The sequence below is a fragment of the Chelonoidis abingdonii genome, chromosome 1 (assembly GCF_003597395.2).
Source record: "Chelonoidis abingdonii isolate Lonesome George chromosome 1, CheloAbing_2.0, whole genome shotgun sequence".
Lineage (NCBI taxonomy): Eukaryota > Metazoa > Chordata > Testudines > Testudinidae > Chelonoidis > Chelonoidis abingdonii.
This window is the reverse complement of record NC_133769.1, coordinates 100,571,034-100,596,685: the sequence shown is the minus strand read 5'-3', so window position 1 is coordinate 100,596,685 and position 25,652 is coordinate 100,571,034. Positions and strand designations below refer to the sequence as shown.

Below are 25,652 nucleotides of genomic sequence, written 5' to 3'. Positions count from 1 at the left end.
CGCCCCCTCTCCTTCCCAGGAAAGTGCTGAGCTGGGCCACCCCCTCGGCCAACCCCACCCGCTGGTGGCTGGGAGCCGAGTGGCGCTGCTGCGGGCTGGCTCTGCGCTGGGAGGGCTGTGGCGTGGGATCCCATCTGCCCCCAGCGCTGCCCCGGCCTCCTAAGGGTTGGTTTGCACGGGCAGCCCTTCCCCGCATTGGGCAGCCAGGTGGGAGGTGCCGCTTGTCTCCTCCCCGGAGCGAACTCGTAGAGGAAGCGGAGGGGGTGGAAGCGCCGCGCATTGGGGGTGGTGCCTTGCGGCGCATGTCAGTCACACGGCCGAGCAGCGGCGACCCGGGAGGGGCACGGAGGTATGGGCAGTAGCCTGCTGGACGGGAGCCCCTCCCTCGAGGGGAGGGGGCGGGAACTTCTGCGGGTTCCTGGGCTCAGCGGCCCCCAGGACTCCCTTGCTCCGCTCGTGGGCATGGAGTGGTTGCACCGATGCCCAGGCTCTGGGTTGGGAGGAGGCCGTGCCAGGCCTTGTTGGCACTCTGGCATGCTTTCCGCCGGATCCCTGAGCGGACACTGTCCCTTAAAATCTGATAGGGGGGTATCAAGGGCAGTTAGTGCCTTGTAGGGGCTGGTCAGGCAGGGGAGTGGCCTTGAGTGGGCATCAGCCACTCCTCTCTGCTTCTGTGTACGACCTCTGGCAGTGGGAACCCAGGGACCAGTACAGCAGGGGTAGAGGGGATGCTGCTGGCTCAGCCAGTCCTAGGGGACAACCCTCTCTCTACCTGGAGTTCTCAGCCTGGTGCGGAGGCAAGGACCCTTCCCAAAGCTGTGCTTTCCTCTCATGCTCCTATGGGGCAGGGAGTTGTAGGAAAGTCACCGTGCTGGCAGAGTGTGTAGCAGCAAAACTTGGACCCAGGGAAGTGAACAGCTTTTTTAATGGGGTGGTGGCAGTCCTTAATTCAGAACTCGGGACCCACCCATGCCAAGCTCCCTTCTGTGCGGTTCAGAGTGCTGGCTCTGATAGATACAGCTCTCTAGCCCAAGAGGCATAGGTACCAGGGTGCCTCACACACAGGGTTCTCTCTTCCTGATTTTGTATTCAGGTTCCTGCCATTTGCAGCTGACTCAGCCTGGTGTCAGGCAGGCTCTGCAGGTGTTCCTCTCCCTAGATTTCTCTCTCTGTCTTTAACTGGGCTCATTTCATGATCTCTGGACTGCCAAACCAACTTCTGATGTCGCCCCAGTAGTGTTACAACACAGCTGACTTTACCCAGGTGTGCACAAAGTGAAGCAGAGGTGGGGTTGTATTCTGTAACCTGGGGCCCAAGTTCTTTTCTTCTACTCTTATTATTTGTATTACCGAAGTGCTCGGGAGCCCATTGTGCAAGGTGCTGTGTACACAGAACAAAAGACAATTCCTCCCCCAAAGAACTCTAGTCCTTTTTTTCCCCCAGTAGCTGACCCTAATATCTTCTGTCACTAATTCCTGACTTTTTCCCGCTTCAGGAAACCCCAGAGACTGTCTGAATCTGGCCAGGACTCAGGAGCAATGTCTCAACAGTTCCTTTATCGGGCACTGGTGTCAGCTAAGTGGCTCTCAGAAACCATCAAGTCCCCTCAGGCTGGGCAGGCTGTGAAGATCCTGGATGCATCCTGGTACCTCCCGAAGATGAAGCGTGACCCTCGGCTTGAGTTTGAGGAGCGCCACATCCCTGGTGCTGCTTTCTTTGACATCGACCTATGCAGTGACCGCACGTCACCATATGACCACATGCTGCCCAGTGCGGATGACTTTGCGGAGTATGTGGGCAAGCTGGGTGTGGGGAACGACTCCCATGTGGTTGTGTATGATGCCAGTGATCAGGGTCTCTTCTCTGCTCCCCGTGTCTGGTGGATGTTCCGGGCCTTTGGGCACCATGCCGTCTCTCTTCTGGATGGTGGGCTGAAGAACTGGCAGCGGGAGGGGTACCCACTGAGCTCTGGCAAGAACCGAGCAGTTCCTGTGGAGTTCCATGCCTCCCTGGACAAGTCACTGGTGAAGACCCATGAGGACATAGAGGAGAACGTAGAGTCACATCGCTTTCAGCTGGTTGATGCTCGCCCTTCAGGGCGGTTCAGAGGGACGGAGCCAGAGCCCAGGGAAGGTAACACCTCTGCTTAGCCATCGCTGTAACAAATGTGGTGTCCATTTAAGGCACAAACTCAGAAACATGACTCTCGTTCCCAGCTGAAGATTGAAGCTGGAAACTCACTTTTTCCAAAGATGAGTTTCAAGAGGAGGATGCTTGGCTGATATCGATTCCTCTTTGTGCTTGCTGTCTCTGCTTACCTATGTCTATTTGCCACTCTCACTGTTCTGTTCCCTGTATGCTGCTGGAAATGCTTGCTTAAAACACATTCACCATGGGGCAAGGCCTTATGACACTAAACACAAGATGTTTAGTAGTTCAGCATCTGTGTCAGCAGTAAGCCATGAGGACTTTAATCCTGGCAGTGAAGTTCTCCATCTGACAGCCAGATTTACTGTATTTATGATTTGTATTATGGTAGTGCATAGAGGGCCCGATTCTGATATGTGCTGTATAAACACACAGTAGGAGACAGCCTTGCCACAAAGAGTTTACAAAAGAGGCAGACAAATGGTGGGAGAAGGAAAGGATTATTATAGCTGTTCACCTGCTGGGAATCTGAGGCACACAGAGGTTATGATACACATCTAAGGTCAAACAGGAAGTCTGTGGCAGAGGAAGGAATAGAAATAAGATTTGCTGAGTCCCATTCCTTGCCTTCACCCTACAACCATCTCTCTTCTCAGCTGATTCACCTGTTGCCACAGCTGAGTTTCAAATCAGGCATACAGAAGGGGTGTTGCATACACTGTGACTAATACATGTGGCTGAAAGAGGGTGTTCCTATCCCCACCCCTAGCTGTTAGAGTTGCACCCCAGAAAGTGACTTTCCGTCCGTACAAGAAGTGAAGAAAGCTTTGTATTTTAGTATGAATGCGGAGTCCTGTGGTTCAGAGGTAGCAGTGCACTCAATCTCTCGGGGACCTGGGGAGGTGGAAGAGAAGGTAGCTCCTACACCCCATCCCTTTAATAATATTTAGCTTTGATATGATGCTTTGTGGTGAAAGGTACAGATATTAACCCTCACATAACCTTGTGCAGTGGCTGTAGAGGGAGGGCTGCCATGGCACGAGTATGTGTGGAGGGTAGTCAAGGAGGGATTGTACGGTGGAACCCTCTGTGATGTAAAGATTAACTCCTATCTGTGTTGGTCTCCTTCCTCTTCCTCCAGGAATTGAGCCTGGTCATATCCCTGGTTCCCTGAACATCCCCTTCTTGGATTTCCTCACAGAAGCTGGCTTTGAGAAGACCCCTGAGGCAATCCGCAGCTTATTCCAGGAGAAGAAAGTGGACCTCTCAAAGCCAGTGGTAGCCACATGTGGCTCAGGAGTCACTGCCTGCCATGTGGCCCTGGGGGCATACCTCTGTGGCAAGCCAGATGTGGCTGTCTACGATGGTGCCTGGGTGGAGTGGTACATGCGGGCACGGCCTGGAGAGGTCATCTCTGAGGGTAAAGGCAAGACCCTCTGAAGCAATGCTTCTGCCCCTGCAGTGCAGACAAATTGCCTTGGAACAGGCTTTGGGAGATGGTCTTAGCCGTTCCTGTTTTCAAATCTTAGTGGTCTTGGGTGACAAATCTAAACATACATGGTTCTAGTCCCTTCCCCTACTCCCCTCCCACTTCTCACCCACAAACCCCATCCCTCATTTTTCTGGGCATGGAAGATGCCTTTTTACAGCATCTTACTGGGTTGGGGGGAAGCACTTGTCATGGGATGGTGGAATAATTGATTCAGGCTGGACTCATCAGCTTGGATGATCTCTCCTGATTGGACACTTAACAAGGAAGATGAGTGGAGAGCAGTTTAGGTTTCTCCTCATATTTGGACTCTTGATTTGGTCTCAGCTAGTTTTGCATCCACCATTGTTCCTGGGGAACTTGAAATCATGTTTCTTTTAAGTATCTAATTCAAAGGTTACATAATAAAAACATTTAATGAGTTTAAAGATTTTTCTCCTGAACGGAGCCTGGGACAGTATAGCTGGAGTTTCTCCTTCCCCACTCACAGAGGCATCTTGCTCTGTATCCCTCCACAGGGAGTGTTTAGTTAGCACAGCTACATGCATCCAGCATATATCTACAGTGGAGCTGGAGGTGTAAAATCCAGCTCCGACAGATATACCTGTACCAGCAGTGTAGCTGCATCGTCGTGAGGAGCTGGCCCAAGGACATACCTGCAGTTTCAGACTGGATCATGCTTGGGGCTGATAGCCTATCATGCAGTTCATGCGGCTGCAGCTATGTTGCTGTTTTTAGTGTGCTAACTCGATCACAGCTAGTGCAGGTATGTCCACCCAGGTGGCAAATTACACTTCCAGTGTAGACATATCCTTATTCTCTGTGAAGGAAGCTCTTCTGATGACGTGAATGCAGTATTTGTTTCATCCTTGGTAGGTATATTTCAGTTTCCCTGGGAGAGCCTTGTGGATCAAATAAGAAAGGGCAGCATACCTCTCTGTTTGTTTCAGTCTGCAGCCATGTAATTGTGTGACTTTCAGATACCACACTCCAATTCAGCATGATACTTACACGTGTCTTACACTAGGCACGAGAGAGTACTCCCACTGTAAGCAGTGTTGTTCCCAAGATATTAGCAAGACAAGATAGGTGAAGTAATAGTTTTTATTGGACCAGCTTCTGTTGGTGAGAGAGATGAGCTTATACAGAGCTCTTCTTCAGGTACTCCCACGGGACCATTCACGTGCTTACAATTAGTTATGTGCTTCAATACCTTGCTGAGTTGAAGCCCTAGGGAAGAACTACCCATAATGGCAGTCATTTTCACAATGTCACCACCTTAAATCTTGTTGCTGAAAATCTCCCCCAGCAAACAATGGCAGGGGTATGGATTCAGTGCATTTGGAGAGTTGATCTGCTCTTGCTTACACCTGTACAAGCACAGTGGCTTCAATATATTTGATTAAAGAAAGGTCTCTGTTGATCATAACACCCATTATTCTAAACAGCCTGAAGAGAGAGATGGGCAAGGGGGTGTTTGTCTCCTGATCAATTCCCAGGGAGCAGCTGGGCTGGGTTAGGGGTTAACCATTTGCCCTTCCTCCCATGATGACTTCATTCTTGTGGGTGGGCCAGGTCCTGAAGTCTGGGCAACAGAGACCAGTGCTGACAGAAGAACTCATGCTATGACTAAAGACCTTCCCTGGTGCATGCTGTAGGAGGAAAGAGATGGGTAGGAAGTGGGATGGAGAAAAGTGGGGAAAGAGATGGAGGAAAAGGAGATTGGGTGGGTGACTGGAATCAGAGGAAAATAATGACAGACAATAAGGCTTTGGGCCTGAGTCTCCACTCTAACCAAGGTATGCCATATAGAGATAAGGAGCAGGGGTGCAAAAGTGACTATGCCACCTACAGTTTATATTCTTTGTACATCCAGGGGCCTGATTATCTGTTTCCTGATGTAAATTAGAGGAGACTCAAGGCTGTTCAAATTTACACTCAGCTGCAGTGGTGGCCTAGGGCCTACTTAGCTATTTTCAGCTGCTGGAGGGCAGCATATTCCACCCATGCTCCCTCCTACCCCCAGCACACCCCCTACATGGGAGCCTGTAAAGGAAGTGGCATAGGCTGGCTCTGTATTCCAGGATTACTCACCTGTGAAGAAAGCTGTTGCCTTATGCCCGTTCTATGGCATAAGGGGACTGAATTGTACCAGGTCATTAGCTCCCTAAATGGAATAAAGATAAGGGGAGAGGGGGAGGGCAGGGAAGATAACTCGAGAAAAGACCTGACTGTAAGGTTAATAGAGGTGTGTCTACATTTCAGCACTGCACTTTATGGATATTGCCCTGGCAGAAAAGGGTCAGGTGCCTGTTTGGGAGGGTGACTTTGGGCTAGTGTCAGCCTTCATGAGGCAAGCTACCAGCATTTTTCTGCCTGATGTGAATACTGTTTGAAATGTTGGCAAAGGTGGCTGCAGTTAATAAGTCAGATGACCTCTGTTGGGCATAGTAGAAGCATGGTTGGGTGAATAGATAAAGCATTTGTGTTTCAGCTGGGTCAGGCATCATGTGCAACTTGACTTCCAAAAGGGCACCCTCTCTTCCTTCTCAAACCCCGCCCCCCCAATGGGGCACTCAGAAGAGACCGAGGCAGGTGTTTTGAAGGAATTAATCTCCTGGATGGGGGTGGGGGCAAGGCCTGGGTCTGAATGAACATGTAGTAAGTGAAGGCCCTGGTAAAGGCCCAGTATGAGGCCTAAGGCCTGAACTAAAGTAATCGTTAAGACTTTGCTAACATAAAGCAAAGTGAAGCTGTGAGCCAGAGGCAGGCCCTGCTCACAGAAGCTGGAAAGGAAAGGACTGATGCTGCAAAAAGAGACATACCTAAAAGGTACTGAACACTAGAGATCAGAACATTTGCATACTTGCACATTCCACACAGATAACAAGGAACAGACTGACCCATCCCAATGACAGGGGCAAAAGGGTAATATGATGGATAGAGTTGTTTTGTTCTAACCAACATGTACAAGGTGAGAGGCGGCACCTTGCTGCGTAGAGGGGTTGCACCTCAATACGTCAGGAGTGATGTGTAACTTGTTTGTACCTGTGTATAAGAATGTATCCCTGGGGCGATGTCTTTGTCCGGCCGAGGGGGCAGTGGAAAGTCCCGCCACTGACTGAGCCGAGTCCATTGACCGTGGGTACATATTTGTAGTATGCTTGGTAGACTAAGTAATCTGCGGAGAACTACTACTGTATCCAATACGGCAATAAACCTGGCCGACGTGCCTTAGTACCTTACTAGACTCTGTGGTCATTGGGGGTTCTCTTCGGGTCTGCTGTGTCAGCTATCTGCGCAGAGCTGAGGCAGCACTCAGAGGGAACACACGCACGCAGCCGAGTGATACCAACAAGGAGAGAGCAGAGCACCACACCGGTAGCATCTGACAACACACTTCTGACAACAGAACATAGAGACACCCATCCAGGAAAGGGAAGTTTATGCAAGGCAAGTTTAGAGTTGGTGGTGGAGTAGCAACTACAGGGAAAACTTACTGACTAGGTGATTATTACTGCAGATAAGTTAAAAAAAACAACAACAAAAACAGGGCTTTAATATTGGACACTGGTCCCCTACACCCATGAGCACCACATAGTCTCAGTGACAGAAATCATCCAAATCCTCTGAGTGCTTTGCTGCAATAACAGAGAAGTGAATATTATGATAGTTAGACACCCTGCTGGGCAAAAGGAGAACATGGAAGAGATCTGTCTGGTTCAGCATTGGAAGGGTTAGCCACATCCAGCATGAGCACAGAGCAGTTTTCTCCTCAGCCCAAAGCACCGCTGCCTGCACACCCAGCTCTGGAGGTGTGTAAACTGCAGCTTCCAGAATCCTCTAGCACCTGCAGCAGCAATGGTGGCATAGATTACACTGCAGATCCTGCTGTAGGGAGACTGGGCCATGCAAAACTACAGCTCCCAGGATTCTTTGGTTACCAATTGCAAAGATGTAATATGGTAATTAATAGGGTTTATATTATTTCAAAGTACTCTACAGCTATCAACTGAACAGTGGTGACCAGAGAAAGGCCCCCAGGCAAACCCCATTATCCTGGGACCCCTGGGAAACCCATAGCTACCCACATTGAGCCCCAGTGAAATGCAGCCACCTCTGGGGTGGAGAGCACCAGATAAACTACATATCCCAGAATCCTCCAGTGCCCACACCTGCAGTGGCGTCTTCAGCTTGCGAGAGACGGAGAGGGAGAGATGAGGATGGAAGGAGGGGAGGAAACGCAGGCTCCAGAGAGGGTGTCTTTGAGCTGGGAGAGCCACCCGCCGCAGCCCGCAAACAGCACCCGGGCTAAGTGGGTCCGGCTGAACGTCGGGGGCACGGTTTTCCTCACCACCAGGCAGACCTTGTGCCGGGAGCAGAAATCGTTCCTCTGCCGCTTGTGCCAGGGGGAGGAGCTGCAGTCAGACCGGGTAAGCGGCGAGCTGGCGCCTGCTGACCGCCCCGGCTTGGGTGTGTGTCTGTGGCTGCCGTGTGCCCAGCGGGGGGGCGCGGATCCCTGACCGGGGTGGGATCAAAGCACAGCGCAGGCCAAGCTGGGAGGAGCTAGCCCGGGCGGGGAAGGCGAGGTCCTAGTGCGGGATCGAGAGGGAGCCGGAGACACAGACTGATGGACGGCGCGCACAGGGCCAGGGGTAATTGGCGTGAGACTCCTTCCCTGTCCCCCCGGGGAACTCACTCCCGGCGTTCCATCCAGCCAGAGCCTCTTGGGGGTGGGGGGTTGGCCCGTCCCCTCTCCTCTGGGGAATGGGGGGAGTTTCTGGCTTAATGGTGGGGACCAAACAGGCCTGCCACCCCGATGCCGGGTGGCACACGCAGCGCCCGTCTCCTCTGCTTCCTCACACCAGCTGTCTGGGACGCTTTGCACCAGCCCCACAAAAGGCGCCCCCCTTTCTCCCACTGTGACATGCCCAGCTACGTGGGTGGGACTCAGGTTTGAGAAAGAGACATGGCGTTACTATATAGAGACACAATAAGTAGCCTCCCATCACAGAGACAGGGCGGGTGACATATATTTTTTATTGCACCAGACAAGCTTCCCAGCTTACACAGAGTGGTTCTTCCATTCTCCTCCTCCCCATACAGGCTGAAGAGGTAGGAGCCCTGCTGAGACCAGAGTCCACATCACATCTTTTTATTCTTGGATCTCTCTGCTAACCTTATAGAATCATATTATATATAGGAAAGGCTTGGGGGTCTGCACCTCAGGGGTGAAATACCGAGGACCTCAGGCCCCAGCTGGATCAGTTCAGCCCTTTGATCTTTCGAGGGAGATAAATTGAGAGTACTGTGCACCTTGCGCTGCATGTGTATTTAGGGTGAGAGCTATAACAAGGTTCTGCCTGAATGTTAAAGTCCCAGAGTGCTTTAAATGAGAGAACAGGTTTAACCCCTTTTGCTTTCCAATATGTCTCTTCTCCCTACTAAAAGCAGCAAAGAGTCCGGTGGCACTTTATAGACTAACAGACGTTTTGGAGCATGAGCTTTCGTGGGTGAATACCCACTTCGTCAGATGCATGTAGTGGAAATTTCCAGGGGCAGGTATATATATGCAAGCAAGCTAGAGATAATGAGGTCAGTTCAATCAGGAAGGATGAGGTCCTGTTTTAGTCCCTGATTGAACTGACCTCATTATTTCTAGCTTGCTTGCATATATATATATACCTGCCCCTGGAAATTTCCACTACATGCATCTGACAAAGTGGGTATTCACCCACGAAAGCTCATGCTCCAAAACGTCTGTTAGTCTGTAAGGTGCCATAGGATTCTTTGCTGCTTTTACAGATCCAGACTAACATGGCTACCCTTCTGATACTTTCTCCCTACTGTTTTTCAGTGTGATGTGTACTAGCTGGCTGCAGCCTTCCATCCTAGAGGTGGCTGCTTTTCTGTGGTATTATATGCATGTAGTTTGGGATCCTAAAGTTTGCTTTTATATGCTACTTTTAATATGTAGCTCTCAAATCACTTTACGAAGGCGAGTATAGGTATCATCATTAGACCAGGTCAGGAATTTTTTGATAAAATGGTTTTTCCTTGGAAAATGCTGATTCATCAAAACCAAAACTGTTCCTGGGAAAGTGTCTATTTTTATGAATTTCCTGTTGAGGGGGGAGGGGAAACGCTTTGAACTTTTTGAAATGTCCCATTTTGACATTTTCTAAATGAAAAATTCTGGGTTTTGGATTAAAATTATTTTTGGTTTGAAATTTAAGTTATTTTAAGGTGAAAAATGTTAAATGACAAAGTCAAAATTGAACTGAAATGTTTTGATCTCTCTGGTTTGAATGTTTTTCTCTTTGAATTTTCCAGTCACAATTTTTTTTTTTCGTTTTGAGATTTTGCCTTTTCATCCCAATTCAGGGTGGAAAAAATTATTGAAATCACAAAAATTCTCATAAGACTGGAAAACTGTTTCCTGACCAGCACTAATCATTATCCCCATTTTTCACAGGGAAAACAAGGCACAGAAAGTTTAAGTGAATTCCCTAAAATCAGCAGCCAAAAGGACCCAGGTTTCCTCACCTTCAGTCCCGTTCACTGGACCAAAGGAGCTATAGAAATTAGGGTGAACAGTTGTCCTGATTTTTATAGAGACAGTCCCGATTTTTGGGTTTTTTTCTTATATAGGATCCTATTACCCCCCACCCCCATTCTGATTTTTCACACCTGCTGTCTGGTCACCCCAATAGAAGTATAAACCAGGATTACTACAGTTCTTGTTTTATTAAAGTCTGTTGTCTAGAGAAGTTAGGGGCAGTGGTAAGTTTCCCCGCTGGGTTCTTTCCATCATGGCTTCTGTCTATTGTTAGGATGAGACTGGTGCATACCTTATAGACCGGGACCCCACATATTTTGGACCCATCCTGAATTTCCTCCGTCATGGCAAGCTGGTACTGAATAAAGACATGGCTGAGGAGGGTGAGTGTTGAAACCCAGAAAATTCCCTCTTAACACCCAATCCCTCTCTTAGAGGTGGGTTACAGTAGGTACTATTAACCCCAGTGTCCTCTGACCATATCCAATTCTGCTTTCTAAAAAATCTCCCTCAAGTGGCAGGCCCCCTCCCCTGTGCTAAGATTTTTGAGACAGCTATCTTTGGAGCCCTCATCTCGGGGAACTCTTTGTGCCTCATTTGCCATACAATAAAATGAATGAGAGTTGGGAGAAAAAGCTTGCTGGAGTTTCCCCTTGTTGCTAGTGATGGTATGATATTATGATAGGGTGAACTCATGCTGATTTAACCCTGAGCACACTGTTTTCCTTGCCAGTGTTCCACTATTTGGAGCATGAAGCTTTTGTCACAGGGGCTGGGAAAGGCATAGCTCAGTGGTTTGAGCATTGGCCTGCTAAACCCAGGGTTGTGAGTTCAATCCTTGAGGGGGCTATCTGGGGATTGGTCCTGCTTTGAGGAGAGGCTTGGACTACATGACCACCTGAGGTCCCTTCTAACCATGATATTCTGTAATCAATTCTATAGTAATGATGCCCAGTAGGATCTCTGATGAATTAGCAAGTAGGAAATGGATGGCCTTCCCTGGTGTTAGCCCCACAGGGTTTGAGCCGTAAGTGACTGAGAATGCTTCATTATTGCTTTCCTCCCCAGGGTGCCATTTCTCCCAGTGTATGAGAGAGGGACCAATGGGGTGGGAGAATGAGAAGCTCTGAGGGAATCTCAGGGTATGTCTACACTATGGAGACTATGCTGGCATGAATATGCTGTCAGAAAGAGTTTTCCTGTCAATGCAAACAAAGTTAGCTTTGTTGATGGAAACCCACTTCTGTTGACAGAGCTGCATCTACACTAGGGGTTTTGTCAGCATAGGTATGTTGGTCAGTGGTGTGGGTTTTTTTTCACATCCCCGACTGACATATAAATGCCAGTATAACTTTTCTGTGTACCCTAGGCCTACATGGGATGGTTGAGGGCAGACAAATCTCACCTGCTTGCCCTGTCTATGTACTGATCTCAAGAGGGAACCTCTATAGTCACTGAATGCTGGTTCCTAGGCATCATTCTCCCTTGTGGACCCGTAAGGTGCCCCACACCCTACCTATTAGCAAACATGATCATGTGTGTCTCGTGGGAGCGGACAGATGCAGCTACTGTAGGTTAATGAAGTGAAACACACACATCTTTGTTTACCTGCTTTGGGGTAAAGTGCTATTCAGAGATCAGCAACAGGTCCAGGATGGGGACCAGAAGACTAGGCTCAATACCTACAACAATAACCAGGATTCGCTCCCAAGTGGGTAGCACTCAGTAACTGAGGGATCTGGATTTAATCTCTGTTGAACAGAGCCCACAGAACAGTAACCAACAGGACAAGAATGAGCCCTTATGTAGCTAGGGGCCTAATTTCATTCTAATTCATAGACACTCTGGGTCAATAATCAGGCTGCCTGGTTTCAGTGCCCAAAAGGTAGAGCCCTGAACCTGCCCTGGGAAAATAACCTGCAAGCCTGGGTAGTGTCCTCTTCCTGGAATAACAGCCAGGATAGGGATATGTGTGCACTTCCCAGTAGGATGAATCCTGGGAACATTAACCAGAGAACTAGGGTTCTGTCTCCAGTTGTAGAACCCTGACATAGTAACCAGGTTAGTCACCCCTGCGCCTCCCCTTAGGACAGTAATAAAGGGGGCCTGAATTCAATCCCCAGGTGTAAGAGCTTCCAGGCAGCAGAGAACTGTTAATGTGGGATGTTGTGGTGTCCCTTCTCCCCACAGCAGAGTGTTCTCCATAGAGGCATGTGAATTCCTGAAGCAGCCAGATGGGGCTTTCCCTTCAGGAAGCTCCAAGTACTTGGAAATGGGACTAACAAATACTTATTCCCATGTCTTTTACACTCTCTGTGTTTCTAGGGGTTCTAGAAGAAGCTGAATTCTATAACATCGGCCCTTTAATCCGAATAATCAAGGACAGACTGGAGGAGAAGAACTACACTGTAACACAGGTCTGAGGGGAAATGGAGAGAGACGGCTGGGGGGAGGAGGGGAGGGGATGGAGAGCTAGAAGAGAGGTCCAATATGGGAGGGACAATGGGAAAGTCCCATGGAAAAATAACCGACTGGTGGGTGGGTGTTACTGATCCCTCTCTGTGCCTATCTGCAGAGGATATGAGTTGTTACAGCCCCCAGCCACAGAGCTTAAGCTATAGCAGCTAATACTTTTAGTTCTGGAGGTTCCTGGTTTAATTCCTGGTGTCAGCTCAGCTGGCCCTGTCACATAAATGAGAGGTGTTTGCTGGCACATAAATGCACAGGGATGATTCCATTGATACATGCTGTGTCATGAAATCTTCCACCAGCAGGAAACCTTCATTGTAGTTAAAATAAAATGGAAGTCCCAGTGGTGGCAGTAGGTGCTGTGCTTGTCTGATCTGGAAGGGTGCTATATCCTGAAACTCCAGACAGGGCATTAGCTGCAGGGGCTATTTCAGTATGGGAAGGGGATGGCTGGTGGAAGGTGCATTGTCTGTGTGCACCTGCAACTCCAGAAAGAAGCCAGCCTGTTCCTTTTAGTGCACTATCACTGTAGGAGGCAGAGGGATATCGGTGGAGAGTCACTGAGGCATTAATGCTGTGGGAGGCGGAGGGGATGTCTGTGGTGGGGAAATTCTCTAAGGCGTGACGCCTCCATCTTTGGCTGTGATTGCTTCCTTCAAATCGCTCTTTAATACCATTTGTACCAGGAATAATAAGAGTTAAAAATTGTTTGTTATTTGCATTACCGTAACACACACTGAAATTAGAGCCCTATTGTGCCAGGCCCTGTACAAACACAATCAGAGACAGTCCCTGCCCCCAAAGAGCCTGCATTCGAAATAGACAAGAGAAAGGGTGGGAGAAAAACAGGCTTATTACCCCCACTTTGCAGACTGGAAACAAACACAGAGAGATTGGAGGGGGGGCGGGGTTTCCCAAGGTCACTCAGGAATCCTGCAGCAGAGCTACTACTTTGCTTTACCAGTAATCTCTCCACAGTCTCTTTCCTTATGCAGTGATCCCATGTCCGAACTTGGGTTACTTTTTGTCTTATCTGCCTTAGTTTGTGAACTCCCTGAAGCAGAGACTGTGCCTCCACACTTGAGCACAGTGGACATTTATGGCACTATATATCAGAGGTTCTCAAACTTTTATACTGGTGACCCCTTTTACATAGCAAGCCTCTCAGTGTGAACCCCTTTATAAATTAGAAACACTTTTTTTATATATTTAACACCATTATAAATGTTGGACGTGAAACGGGGTTTGGGGTGGAGGTTGACAGCTTGCGACCCCCCCCCCATGTAATGACCTCCTGACCCCCTGAGGGGTCCTGACCCCTGGTTTGAGACTCCTTGGACTATATCAGTGGCTTTCATTAACAATAACAAATGCAAACTTCCGTAAGAATGAGCGTGGCCTATGCTGGGTGCTGGACCCTTCCCCATCTCACTGTAGATCCTTTTAATCCATGTGCTCTACTGCTGCACATGAGATGTGATCCCACAGAAACCTTTGTCCTCTCATACCACCCCTTTTTGGGCAGGGCAATATGAAGTTGGGTTATAGGGCCCTCATTTTTATAATCCCTGCCACAAGTATATCAGCTTTTGTCACAGAATAACATTCAGAATTTTTTGAGGGTATGTAGCCACTTGGCTCAATTTCCTGCCAGAACATCTGCCGTGAAAGCAGAGTTCCTCAGCAGCGTGCCTCACTCTCCTCACAGGTGCCTCCGAAGCATGTGTACCGGGTGCTGCAGTGCCAGGAAGAAGAGCTCACTCAGATGGTTTCCACTATGTCAGATGGATGGCGCTTTGAGCAGGTAGAGCAGGATGTGTGGACTAGAAGAGGAGCTGTGTGCTAGAGGAGAGACAGGGAACATGCTCTAACACCAAGGTGCCAGAATACACCACTTCCACTGTGGGTATTGTTTACTCACCAGGTACAGTGCCAGTAGATCCCATCTCTCTGCCATCTCTTCTCTGGGGAGCTTGGAGGAATCTGCGTGAGGTTACAGTGCTTTGTGTTACAGCAGCTCCATCCCCAGTTCTCTGTGTCACTGCCTCTGTTTAGTCCTCAGTCCCTCTGGTTTCTTGATGGGAGTAGCACATAAGTATCTGACTCCATGCTCCCTGGGGGCATTGTCCATATCCCGGTTCCCAGTGAGAAGTGGACGTGTAGTGAATCATGTGTGAGATCTTTGACTTTTTCATTTTTTTTCACTTCCAGCTGGTGAATATCGGGTCATCCTATAACTATGGGAATGAGGACCAGACAGAGTTCCTGTGCGTAGTCTCCAAAGAGCTGTACAACTCACCCAATGGCCTGAGCTCTGAGCCTAGCCGCAAAGCCAAGGTGAGACCAACCTGCACTTCACTGTCCCTGTTAATGGCTTGTCTTCATCACCATAAGAGCCTCTTCTCTGTTTCCTCCCTCCCCTTCAGCGGTGGGGTAACCAGGTGGTGAAATGTCATGGCCTGTCCCTTTGTTCAGAGTCATGAAGTGCTACCTCCTAATGAACAGGACCTTGTGTGTGTGGCAAATCACTATAACAAGGTACCCCTGTCCTTCTCGTGCCTTCCCAGTCTGCCTCCTCATCTCTCTTCCTACCCACGCTGAGTGTGTCACTATGATCAGACCCAGTAGTGTATGAATACCCATAATGCTTTGCAGTAGGTACCTTTATTTGCTGACTAGAGGACCATATCCTCTTTCTGGAGAGTAAGGAATGCTTTCTCCACGGAATTGTGGTGTGTGGAAATGGGAGGTGCCCTCCTCACTATCAGGCCAGAAAGGGAGGGGAGAAACTCCCTTGGGGCATGCTTTCATGGTAGATAACAGACACACACAAACAACATGGGAAAGACCAAAATCCATTGGTCCCTGACAACCCTCTGCATTTCTGTGTGGGGAGACGTACCTGCCTGATTCCCATGGACAATCCCCACACAGAGTTCCAGAGGAAGCCTGAATTTCTCTGAACCCTAAAGGTCTTCAGGCCATTCCTCTCTATACCCAAATCTGGCCGCTGCTTTGAGCTCTTGCGCATGAGCAAGAATCACCATGGCAGGTCTTGCAAGTGTCGCCGATCTTTCTTCCCTTTGTACTACATGCTGGGCTGCAGAGCACAGAGGAGGATCCAGAGGAGGAAGAGCAGGAGGAGGAGGAGGCAGAGGCAGAGGAGAAAGGTGCATCAAATCCCTGAGGAAAATAATAATAAAAACCCAACCATAAAGCCGTCTGTTCCCGTCTGGTGAGAGTCCACACAGCTAGTGTCAGGGAAGCACTAGGAACGGGCCTGAGGGACCCACTCCAGGGAGCAGGGGATGCAGTGGTAGAGGCGGGAGATCCGTTACACATGGCTGCTACTTTATATTTAACTTTTTATTTTTTTATTTTTATTTGCAGCAAATTAATCTACTCAGGATTCTGCCAATTCTTTCTCCTGTCCAGATTCCCTCTCCTGCTCCCTTCCCGCCCGTGGGGTTCTTGTCACCTCTCTCCTACTTCCTCCCTTCCACACAGTTCTTTCCCCAAGAATCCCTCCCTCCACTCCCCTCTTCCCTCACTCTCTCTCCTCATGCACCTAGGTTCCTGCCTCCCCTCCCACCTTCCACTCCTGGGGTCCTGTGTGCTCCCTGCTCAGGATCCTGTCTCCTCCTGCTCCTCACTCTTCCTCCTCTGCAGGTATGGTACCTGTCTGCACTCTCAGACATGACTCTCATCTCCTCCCCTCTTATGGACCTGGTCCTGGTTTGTAGGTCTCTGGTGGAGGCAGGGAGTGGTTGATTCTTTCCTTACTCTGTGCTTTTCTAATTCTCTTTGTGTGTGTCTGACTTTTTAAGGAGGCCTTACAGTTCTGGACTAGAGGATCTGGTAGCAGATGGAAGAGCAAAGCTATGAGACACTGAGAGGGATGGGAACCAGGGCAAGGAAGATAGAGGGGGAGGTGGGGAGAGTGTTGTATTTCTGCCTGGCATATGTGCACACAGGACTTTTCACCAGCAGCTTCTGTTTAATCCTCCTCTTGATAGCTGAAAGAGTATTTTGCATGAGGATTTCCATATATTTCCCTGCTTTTAAAAGCAGCCTTTGCCATCTGGGTGTTTCCCATCATATTCTGACAGGGTAAGCGTTCTGGGGGTGAAAATAGAAACTAGACAGCTCTCTGTGAAGTGCACCCCAATTTTTGGCAGAGAGAGAGAGAGAGAACTTTGGCTCACTGCCCTAGCTGTGGTGGAGGTGGTGAAGGGGGTGAGGAGGCCTGGAGGAAGGAGCCTCGCTTCTCTCTTTTTAGGGTGCTTACAGGATTTGTGCTAAATTGGAGGTTCCTGAACCCCTCTTCCCACACCCCTAAGATTAGGGGGAGTCATTGGTTCTCTGGTATTTGCCACGCTCTCTCCATCCCTCTGTTTAGGGGTCTCTCTGCCCTCAGCTGTGGGGCCTAAGTATTATACTGAGTCAGTATCTTTTACTGACATGGATTTTCCTTCCTCTGTCTTTCTCTCCCTCCCTCCTTTTTCATGTCTTTCTTTTCTGTTCTCTCATTACTTTGCTTTTCCTCTTCCTCTTGATTTGTGCTGCTCTCCCTTTCTCCTCCATGCTTGATTTCTCTCGACCTTTTGTTTTGTTCTTTGTCTCTCTCTCGTTTTCTAGTTGTTACAAGCCAGAGGCCTCAGGATGTGATACCAACGATCAACTCCAGCCTTTTAATTTCCATTTAAAATCTTTATTTTTGTACTGTAGTTTATGGCAGCCCTCTGGGGGAAAGCGTTGCAGCGATTCCACTCCTCACCCTCAACTTGTTGCCTTTGTTTTTAAAGTTCTGTTTTGGAATATCGTTTCTGAAACTCACGCCCTCATCCCCCCTGAGAAAGGCAGGTACCCCCGCCTGTGTGCCTGACTTGCTGCAGGGGATGTAATCCACACCCTGCAATCTCCCCAGGCCCACAAGATTCCCCTTCTTTAGGGTCACAGTCAGTGCTTAATTTGTGCCAGGGCTAGGCTTGGCAGCTCTTAGGCCCAGCACCTCTGGACTTGCCACATCAATTTTGAAAGTAAATCATTGCTTGAGCCCAGGCACCTCTTTCATACAAATTAAGCACTGGTCACGTTGACCCCTGCTGGAGAGGACAGAACTCAGCAGCTACGCGCTTCCTTCCTACCCTGACCTGCTGACTAGGTTCAGGCCTGTGTGTTTGATTTACTGTCAGAGCCACTGCTGGGGAGGGCAGTTGAGCTGTGCTTGTCAGCAGGGGGCAAAGGAGGAATCCCTGCCTCTCTCCAGATAGCCTGTACTAAGCACCAGGAGAAAAGGGGCAGCATTGACCCTTTGCTGGGTAATATACACACACAGGCCCTGCAGTGAGAGGTTTAATTTCAATGGGGGAGAAAAACGCAGGAATATAGCATGGCGTACCTGGCTTCTGATGTAGCTTCTGACTGTTCTAGGAAGGAGATGCCTGCCAGTGCTTCTGGGCATGAGGTGTTTTTGCTGTGTTATAACTCCTGAATAAATGTCACTGCCCATTACTGGCTGTCTCCTCTCCTTTTTGCCACAGCACTTTGGTGCTCAGGGGAAGGACCCAAGAGCTAGGATTGAGGCCTCAGATTAACTGCACGAGGACATTAGAGCTCATCCACTCAGAGCCAGTCTTCCTTCCCTACCCCTTTGTTCAGGAATGGCAAGTGAGGCAGGATGTGTGTGTGAATGGAGTCCCTGTACCCAGCACTCTGTAGGCCAGGAGACTTATGGTCCCAGTGGAAATGATGTTGGGCTAAGGAAGCTGTGTCCATTGCTCACTTGGCCCAGGATAAAATTCATAAACACACATGATACAAAAGTTGTTTGCTGGATGCAGCTCAGCCTGGAGACTTGGCCCTGGCCTGTGCTCCTGGTCACCTATTCTGACCCTAACATACCTAAGTACTGATATTTATTGCACACATTGTCTTCCATTCTCAGTGGTGGAAGGGGATGTTCTGGTTCCTGGCTAAAGTGACAGAGACATTCCCACAGTCCTAGGGAGCCTGGCTGGGCTTCCCTTTACTGTCCGTGTCGTTCCCCAAGTGTGTATAGCAGGACTGATGGGGGAACTTCTTCCTGTTGCAGTTCACACCACAGTGATGAGTACTGTATAAGCACCCACACAGATTACAGATGGTTCATGCTGTCCCCAGGCTGTAGCTGAGGGGGAGGTGTTGGTCTCTTTTTGAGGTTCTCTAATCTGGTCTCATCAAGTTGCTGCATATGGAATTCTAGGCTGACAGACGCATTCTCAACCCAGAGAGAGTTAAACAGAGAGAGAGAATTGCAGAGCAAAAAAATGTTTTTTATTCCCAATTCTATACATTGGCCCATAATATTTCTTTATAAATACATAGCCATCACCATCTAAAATACTTTTCTTGCTGCCTTCTCCCCTCACTTTGCTGGCAATGGAGGATGGAAGTGAAGGAAAATCTTTTGTATTAAATGAATTCAAGGCAGCGGATAGGAGGTTGCACAGATGTTGTGTACTCAGTGGCCAAGAATTCTGCCTGGAGGGAGTCCAACTGCAGCATAAAATGATGGTGAAATTACAGCACTGAGGCAGTGACATGTACTTGGGAAAAGTGATGGATCATGTCTTGGAGGCTCTAATAGACAAATAATTGCCCAGTTGAACCTAACTACACCCTATAGCTAAGAAAAGAATCAATTATAGAGATGGGAGAGGAGGAGACGTGGTGGGGGGAAGTGTGGGGAGGAGAAGAATGAATGACAGGGAAGGGGAGAGAGACGGATTGATATCGCAGTTATTGGAATCTCATTTCTATCTACATAAGTCAGATTTTCTTGCAGCAAATGTTCCAGCGTTGGGACTGGGGATGAATCATGTAGTTCATGTAAAGGTTGTCTCCTCCATTCTCCTGTCCAGAAAGCATCTGCTCAGGACCCCCAGCTTTCCATCCTCCCTCCCCTTAATGTACCAGAGACCTTTGTGTCCCTGGCCTAATACAAGACTGGGCATTTATTGGAGAGGGTGGAGGGGCTTCCCACATGTCCTCACGTACCCCCAGGGGCAGATTTACTTTCCCCCATCCCAAAACATAATCTCTGTCTTTCCCAACCCTCTGGAGACAAGTGATCGATGTCAGAAACAGGTAACAGAGCAGCCTGTGCCTAGTGGGGAAGGCACAGGGGGATATCCCTCAGCTCATTGTCTGTTTCATCCAGCCTAGCACTCTGGTGATCCTGGTGTAGACCCCATAATTATCTGGACGTGCGCAACCCAGCCCCCAGCTCACCAGGCCAGCCAGGAACCACCTGCCACTGGGCTCCTTGCAGACAAGGGGACCTCCAGAATCACCCTAGAGGCAGAGGGAAACAAAGAACCATCAGGACACTTCTTCAGGCTGCAATTCAACCCCTCCATCCCACTGCCCAAGGTCTTGGCAGAACCCCCAATGGAGCTAAGTATCTCAGGCAGATGGGTGTAGGATAGAATCAGAAACCCAAGTCTTCTAAGGAAAGGTATTGGCCACTAGCACATCCTCAGCCATGCGTGTCCCCTTCCCCAATAAGCCTCTTGCTTATTCTTCTAGTCAGTGGAAGGTCTTCAGGAGAAAACAGGTTGGAGCAAGTCTAGGGAGGGCTTTGTGAATGGAGTGCCAGTGGAATTGCCTGGGGATGAAGGGAAATGTAGGAGCATCTGAGAGCAGCAGCACCAATCAGCATATGATGGGGTGGGGTGAGTTATGGGAACAGTCTTCAGATAGATGACAGGGAAGATGCTTGTAGTAGGAAAGCAGAGGAGTGGCTGAAGAGGACATAATGGCCTGAAATTGGAAAAGGGAAAATCCAAGCTATATTGTCACCAGCATTCCTGACTAAGCCGAGGACCCGTGGGAGGAAGTGGATAATCTTCCTTATGGAGCTGCATGTGGCTCCACCAAGGTTCCATCACTGTGGGGAGCTCATGGGAGACTGGACATAATCCTAAGGAACTGAAAAGTTTCTGCGGTTGCACCAGAGGATAAGCATGAGCAGGATGTGACCTACAGTTGGGGCAACCCCTTGGAATCAATATACTCCTTATACAAAGCTACAGCGCATGTTCAGGGGACAAAGACCCCTCCGTCCCTCCAACCCCATTCATTGCTGGATGATCCCCCTTTAAGGTGGAAGCATCCCACGTCTCCTCTGTCACCTGGCAGGCATCCTTCTTGCCCTTGCGGTAGCCGGCACAGAGCATTCTGGGAGAGATCTGGTAGTGATAGGCCTCACTACAGAGCATTCTGGGAGAGATCTGGTAGTGATAGGCCTCACAGCAGATGTCCTGCTGGATCAGTTGCACATCTGCCTTCTGCAGGATGTTACTCAGTTGCCCTAGATATGGAACAAGAACAGCAGGTGAGTAGCAGCAGAGGTCCCTGCCCCTTCCTGTTATCCCCATACTATGGCCACATCTCACCTCTCCAGCTCAGGGAAAGAGCTGCCGCTCGGATCACCATCTTGTCCTCCACTTGCGTCACATCTTCCCCCCTCCCCTAATCCTTACCTTAGCTTCTCACCTTTTAATGTATCAGTTCAAGCTTCTCACTTCACACACAAGGCTCTACACAACTGGGCCCTATTCAGCTTTACCCCACAGCCCGTTTGCACCAGTGGGGCAAGAGGGGGGTAGAGCTGTCTGGAGGATGACAATTCTGTTTTTCAGCAACTTTTGTGCTTTCAGAACTTGTTTTTGTCCCACAGTGGACTGAAAAACAGCATTCTGAACGTCCCCATGAAAACAGAATTGTGTTGAAGTGTCTGGTTTTGGATCCAAACCAGAACTTTGCAATTCAGGAAGTAGTGTGGGTATGTGGCCTGGTGGTTAGGGAGATGGGAGACTCAGGTTCAAGTCCCTGTCCTGTCTGATTCAGAGCAGTGTTTTCATCCCAGAATAAGGCAGAATCTTTCTTCATCCAAACTGCTAAGTTTCCATGACTGTCCCAACCATCTCTATGAGGGGAACAGGAGACACATGGGCAATACTGTACGAGAGCAGCAGGGCTGTAGTGACCATCTCACCAGGGGCACAAGTTAGGACAGCCCTCAAGGGCTGCACTGGCTCCTGCAGCTACTGCTTGAAGAAAGTGCAAGCTGTAGCCCCTGAATCTGTGTGATGGTGCCTGTCCCTGCACAAGTGCAGGGCTATATCTTGGCCCAGTGTCATCCCTGCAACCAGCTCTGCTCTTCTCAGGCCTCTCACAGTACTGTGCTCTGGCTCCTTTTCTTGACCTCTGCTCCACACCTTCTCTCATGCCACCTCTTGTATTCTGAGTCTGGAACAGCTCCAGCCTTTTTGTCTGCCAAGAGAGCTCCTGCTCCTCCTTGCCCACTCCTTTCACAAAGCTGTCCTGCATTCATCTTCATGCCAATATTGCCCTCTCATTGTCCTGGGAATTCTTTCCCCGTGTTTCATATTTACCTGTCTACATTAAACACTAAGCTCACTGGCAGGGCACTGCAACTGAAACCTGCGATAACTGGGTTCAACACTCCCAAAGGAGTTGTACCATCCAGCCGATGACAGGTTAGAATTTGGACCCTTTTCATCAGTCAGAGAATTATAGCTATTAGATGGACAGGACCTGTCACTGTAGGCCATCTAGCCCAGTTCCCTGCCAGGGTAGGAGTCTTCCTTACTATACTTTTACTAGTGCTTTCTGCAGTGTAGTTTTAAATGACCTAGGTTGAGGAGGGGTGTTACGTTTTCCAAAGTCACACCTGATTTTGGGTGCCTCCATATTTGAGATGCTCAATGTCTTGAAGGGGCCTGATTTTCAGAGGGCAGGAGCTCAGCTCTTTCTGAGAGTCAGGGGCACCAGCCACTTTTGAAAATTTAAGCCAGAGCTTCTACTGCTTCCATTGGGAGACTATGTTGTTGTGTGTGTAATACACCATGCACACACTCCGTAAAGAATTATAGCTACAAAAATCCTTCATGCTCCCTTCACTTGCTGACAAAGACCTTCTCTAGGTCTTTGGACCCAACGCCTCCAGCTGAGAGCTGTCCCAGAGCAGTGCACCCAGTTCTCCCAGGATGACCCATACCGTTTTGAGTCTGTCTTAGGTCCTGCAACCTAGACAGTTAAAAGCTCTCATCTTTTGAGGGCCTCATGCTATTGTGTCTCTATGCTGTGATGTTACATCAATATGTGATAATTCTGCATGATGCACTATGATGATCCACTTGGAGGAGCTGGAGGGCACCTTGAGGCAAGGCTGATTATGGTAGATTGCAGTTGCATTGGGTAAAGGGGGCAAGGGCAAATCAAAGCTCTCCATTATGTTTCAAGGAGCTTGGAACTGGAACATTCTCTGACTTGTGTTTGGGGGACCGTGCGTCAGATCCTTGACAAGAACATTATCCCATACTGAAGCAACCAAGTCCTGATGTGAGCCTCCTAAAATCACAACATAATTTATTTATTTGGAAGGAGATTTTCAAAGGCACAATGAGTAATTAGCCCAACTTTGTGTGGGAGCTGGGTGTCCGTCTGTCATTTGTGCCTTTGAAACACTCCCCCCCTTTATGTAGCCCCTGGAGGAAAGAAGACCCTAACAAGAGCAGCCGACATCCTGCATGTACCTCCTTCCTTGAGAGCCCCCCATCCGGTGACCCAGCAACGAAGGCCAGGTTCAAAGAGGTGGGAGTGGGTGGGCAAGCAGATGGGCTGAATGAAGGGCGAGTTGATAACTGGATGGTCAAGCTGGAGCAGGGCCACGTCGTAGTCGTGACTGTCCTCCTCATAGTATGGGTGCAGGAGGAGGTGGCTCACCTTGAAGGACACCTCATTCTGGCTGCTGATGTTCTGAAAGTACTTGCCCAGGTAGACAGTCCAGATGGATGGGGAAGCCGATCTACTGGGGGCAAGGGGAGAAAAAGTGTGTCAATGTTAGAGAATCAGGTGGGGCGTGCAGCATGAAAAGGGAGAGTGAGAAATTAGGGGAAATGAAGGAGAGTGAAGAGAAGGCTGGAAAATCAGAGAGACAACGGGCAAGCAAAGGAAAGGAAGGGAACATGGAGAAAGTGAAAGTTCTGTGAAAAGGTCAGAGAGGGAGTGATGTAAAAGAGGGGAAAGACATATCTGAGGGCAGGTCTACGCTGAAAGCGTAGGTCAACCTAGCTACATCGCTCAGGAGTGTGAAAAATTCACGCCCCTGAGAGATGTAGGTAAGCCAACCTAAGCCCCAGGGTAGATAGCGCTAAATCAACGGAAGAATTCTTCCATTGACCTAACTAGGATTTACTACAGTGACGGAAGAGCCCCGTCTGTCAGTGTAGTGTCTACACGCCAGTGGCGCAGCTCCAGCTATAGTGTTTCTAGTGAAGACATACCCTTCGGTTGAGCAAGGGTACGTTACAAGGAGGAACAGCCCTAAATGGGAGCATAGATTAAATAGCACCTACCTCCTAATGGGAAAAGCCACGAGAGGTGGGGATTGGAGGTGAAGCAGTGGAGATGTTTCAGTAGATTAGCTAGCATGCCTATGGAAGAGGGGAGAGCATGTTCCAGGTGGGAGAGTGAAGGGCAGACTGGAAAACACAGTGAAGAAGACTGGGGGAAAAAACTATAAGAGGCCTATTGTTTGGACACACGGTCCTTTCCACTGCTGTGCCTTCTCCCGTGCTGCCCCTAATGCATGGGAAATACTCCCTGACAAACTCTCCAAACAACTGCCACCTTATCCTCTGTCAAATCCCTCCTTAAGATTCATCTCTGCCATGATGCCTCTGAACCCCAGCCTACTGTTCCTGGCTGGGCACATGTCCAGCTGTGACTATTCCTCTTCCTCTTCTCTCCTTTTCTTCCCCCATACCTCTAATCCCAGTACCAAATAATAATAGTAATAAAAACAAGCCCCACCCTACAGAACTAGCAAAACAGTGCTAGTGCTCCACCAGATTCATTTGCTGGGCTGTTGCAGCCATTTCCTCTACCCTTCGTCTGTGTGTGTCTCCAGATGGTAAGCTCCTCTGGGCAGGGATTGTCTCTCTTCAGTGCTTGCCCAAGTTCCCAGCAAAATGGGGCTCTCATTCTAATTAACACCTTTGGGTGCTGCCAATATATAATTATTTACTACAAGTCACCATTAGGGGGCTGTGACATGAATGACAGAGCTTGAGAAGACTCCCCTGGGGGAGGCTTGCAAGTCACCACTGGCCTAACACCTATCTGGTGAGGGGCCAATGTGCTGGTAGCTTGAGCTCCACCAATGCTCTCACCACATAAAGCTATGCTGGGCTTCCCCCTGTGAGTCCCCATTTACTCTTTTCTCGCTTGAAGGAGAAAAGTCCAACTGTGTATGTTTTTAGGGTTCATGACTGTGATGGGACCAGAGCCAAGCACAGGGTGGATGGGAGCTATGCAAGCTCTCTCCCCTCTATGCCTTCCCAGGGCACCTCAGCACCTCCCTGCTACTACAGTCCTGCCCTGATACACACACATCTCCAACAGGGCTTCCCAGGCCTGACCTCCTTGCTCCAGCTCTGAGCCACTACCATCAGTCTTTCCATTCTGTGACATGGCTCCAAGTTGGTTTAGGCTGAGACCCAACTGGCTTCTATGTGAAAGCAGTCTGAGCTAGGTCTCCTCCACAGTGCTCTTCCCTCTCCATTTACCTGTCATCCTGGAAGCAGTGAGCAGCCGAGACCACCCACCGATCGGCAATCAGCGTTCCACCACAAATATGGCTCCCACGGACCTGCAGGCTAGCCTGCCACGGCCACTCCCCTTCTACGGAATTGGCACCACCCACAATCCGGTTCAGAGGGGCCTGCCAGCCACAGTCTAAGAAGAGGAAGACATAGCAAGTCTCTCAGGGGAGAAAAAGTAGAAGCGGCCATTGTATATCATGTCTGCCCTTCCCCTTTGTTTTACTGACTTTCCAGTCTGCTATTTACACTGTTTATACCCTTGGCCATTTACACCCTGCCTGGCACTGGCTGGAGCCATTTTATAGTAAGTCA

General features: G+C 49.3%; 3 protein-coding genes and 1 long non-coding RNA gene across 9 annotated transcripts in view; 2 read left to right on the top strand and 2 right to left on the bottom strand.

The window, feature by feature from the left end:
- Window positions 1–271: 271 nt before the first annotated feature.
- Window positions 272–5,067, top strand: MPST (mercaptopyruvate sulfurtransferase). Its single transcript, XM_032779204.2, has 3 exons — window positions 272–349; window positions 1,497–2,134; window positions 3,291–5,067. The coding sequence occupies exons 1-3, from the start codon at window positions 303–305 to the stop codon at window positions 3,587–3,589; spliced, it is 984 nt and encodes a 327-aa protein (XP_032635095.1). The 5' UTR covers window positions 272–302; the 3' UTR covers window positions 3,590–5,067.
- LOC142047195 (uncharacterized) lies at window positions 4,729–7,900 on the bottom strand. Its single transcript, XR_012656374.1, has 2 exons — window positions 7,814–7,900; window positions 4,729–5,290 (listed from the first exon to the last, which is right to left on the bottom strand). It is a non-coding gene; the product is annotated as an uncharacterized LOC142047195 (long non-coding RNA).
- Window positions 7,088–18,180, top strand: KCTD17 (potassium channel tetramerization domain containing 17). Of its 6 annotated transcripts, none has more exons than XR_012656372.1 (6): window positions 7,088–8,071; window positions 10,472–10,580; window positions 12,523–12,614; window positions 14,375–14,470; window positions 14,878–15,204; window positions 15,773–15,889. XR_012656372.1 is itself a non-coding variant. In XM_032779202.2 (6 exons), exons 1-6 carry the CDS (start codon window positions 7,856–7,858, stop codon window positions 17,332–17,334), a joined length of 669 nt encoding a protein of 222 aa, XP_032635093.1. In that variant the 5' UTR covers window positions 7,088–7,855; the 3' UTR covers window positions 17,335–18,180. The 6 variants fall into 6 exon arrangements, 5 of the variants coding, with proteins under 5 accessions (XP_032635093.1, XP_032635088.1, XP_074924589.1 ...); XM_032779202.2 differs by lacking the exon at window positions 15,773–15,889 and adding an exon at window positions 17,305–18,180 and having other exon boundaries at window positions 14,878–15,003; XM_032779197.2 differs by having other exon boundaries at window positions 14,878–15,003.
- Window positions 18,181–18,273: 93 nt separating this feature from the next.
- Window positions 18,274–25,652, bottom strand: part of TMPRSS6 (transmembrane serine protease 6) — a 28,481-nt gene continuing 21,102 nt past the window's right edge. The window contains exons 14-17 of the mRNA XM_032779189.2: window positions 25,305–25,473; window positions 23,271–23,545; window positions 20,841–21,019; window positions 18,274–20,001 (exon numbers count right to left, since the gene is read on the bottom strand). Of these exons, the coding sequence (XP_032635080.1) occupies window positions 19,843–20,001; window positions 20,841–21,019; window positions 23,271–23,545; window positions 25,305–25,473 (782 nt within the window). The 3' untranslated portion in view covers window positions 18,274–19,842. The remainder of the gene's footprint in view (window positions 20,002–20,840; window positions 21,020–23,270; window positions 23,546–25,304; window positions 25,474–25,652) is intronic.

Bases quoted from the DNA above. Each gene is read 5' to 3' on its own strand.
- KCTD17 (XM_075068488.1), top strand. From the start codon at position 7,856: ATGAGGATGGAAGGAGGGGAGGAAACGCAGGCTCCAGAGAGGGTGTCT. The intron at 10,581-12,522 runs GTGAGTGTTGAA...CTGTGTTTCTAG, and splicing joins TAAAGACATGGCTGAGGAGG to GGGTTCTAGAAGAAGCTGAA. The intron at 14,471-14,877 runs GTAGAGCAGGAT...TTTCACTTCCAG, and splicing joins ATGGATGGCGCTTTGAGCAG to CTGGTGAATATCGGGTCATC.
- MPST (XM_032779204.2), top strand. From the start codon at position 303: ATGTCAGTCACACGGCCGAGCAGCGGCGACCCGGGAGGGGCACGGAG. The intron at 350-1,496 runs GTATGGGCAGTA...TTCCCGCTTCAG, and splicing joins GACCCGGGAGGGGCACGGAG to GAAACCCCAGAGACTGTCTG. The intron at 2,135-3,290 runs GTAACACCTCTG...CTCTTCCTCCAG, and splicing joins GGAGCCAGAGCCCAGGGAAG to GAATTGAGCCTGGTCATATC.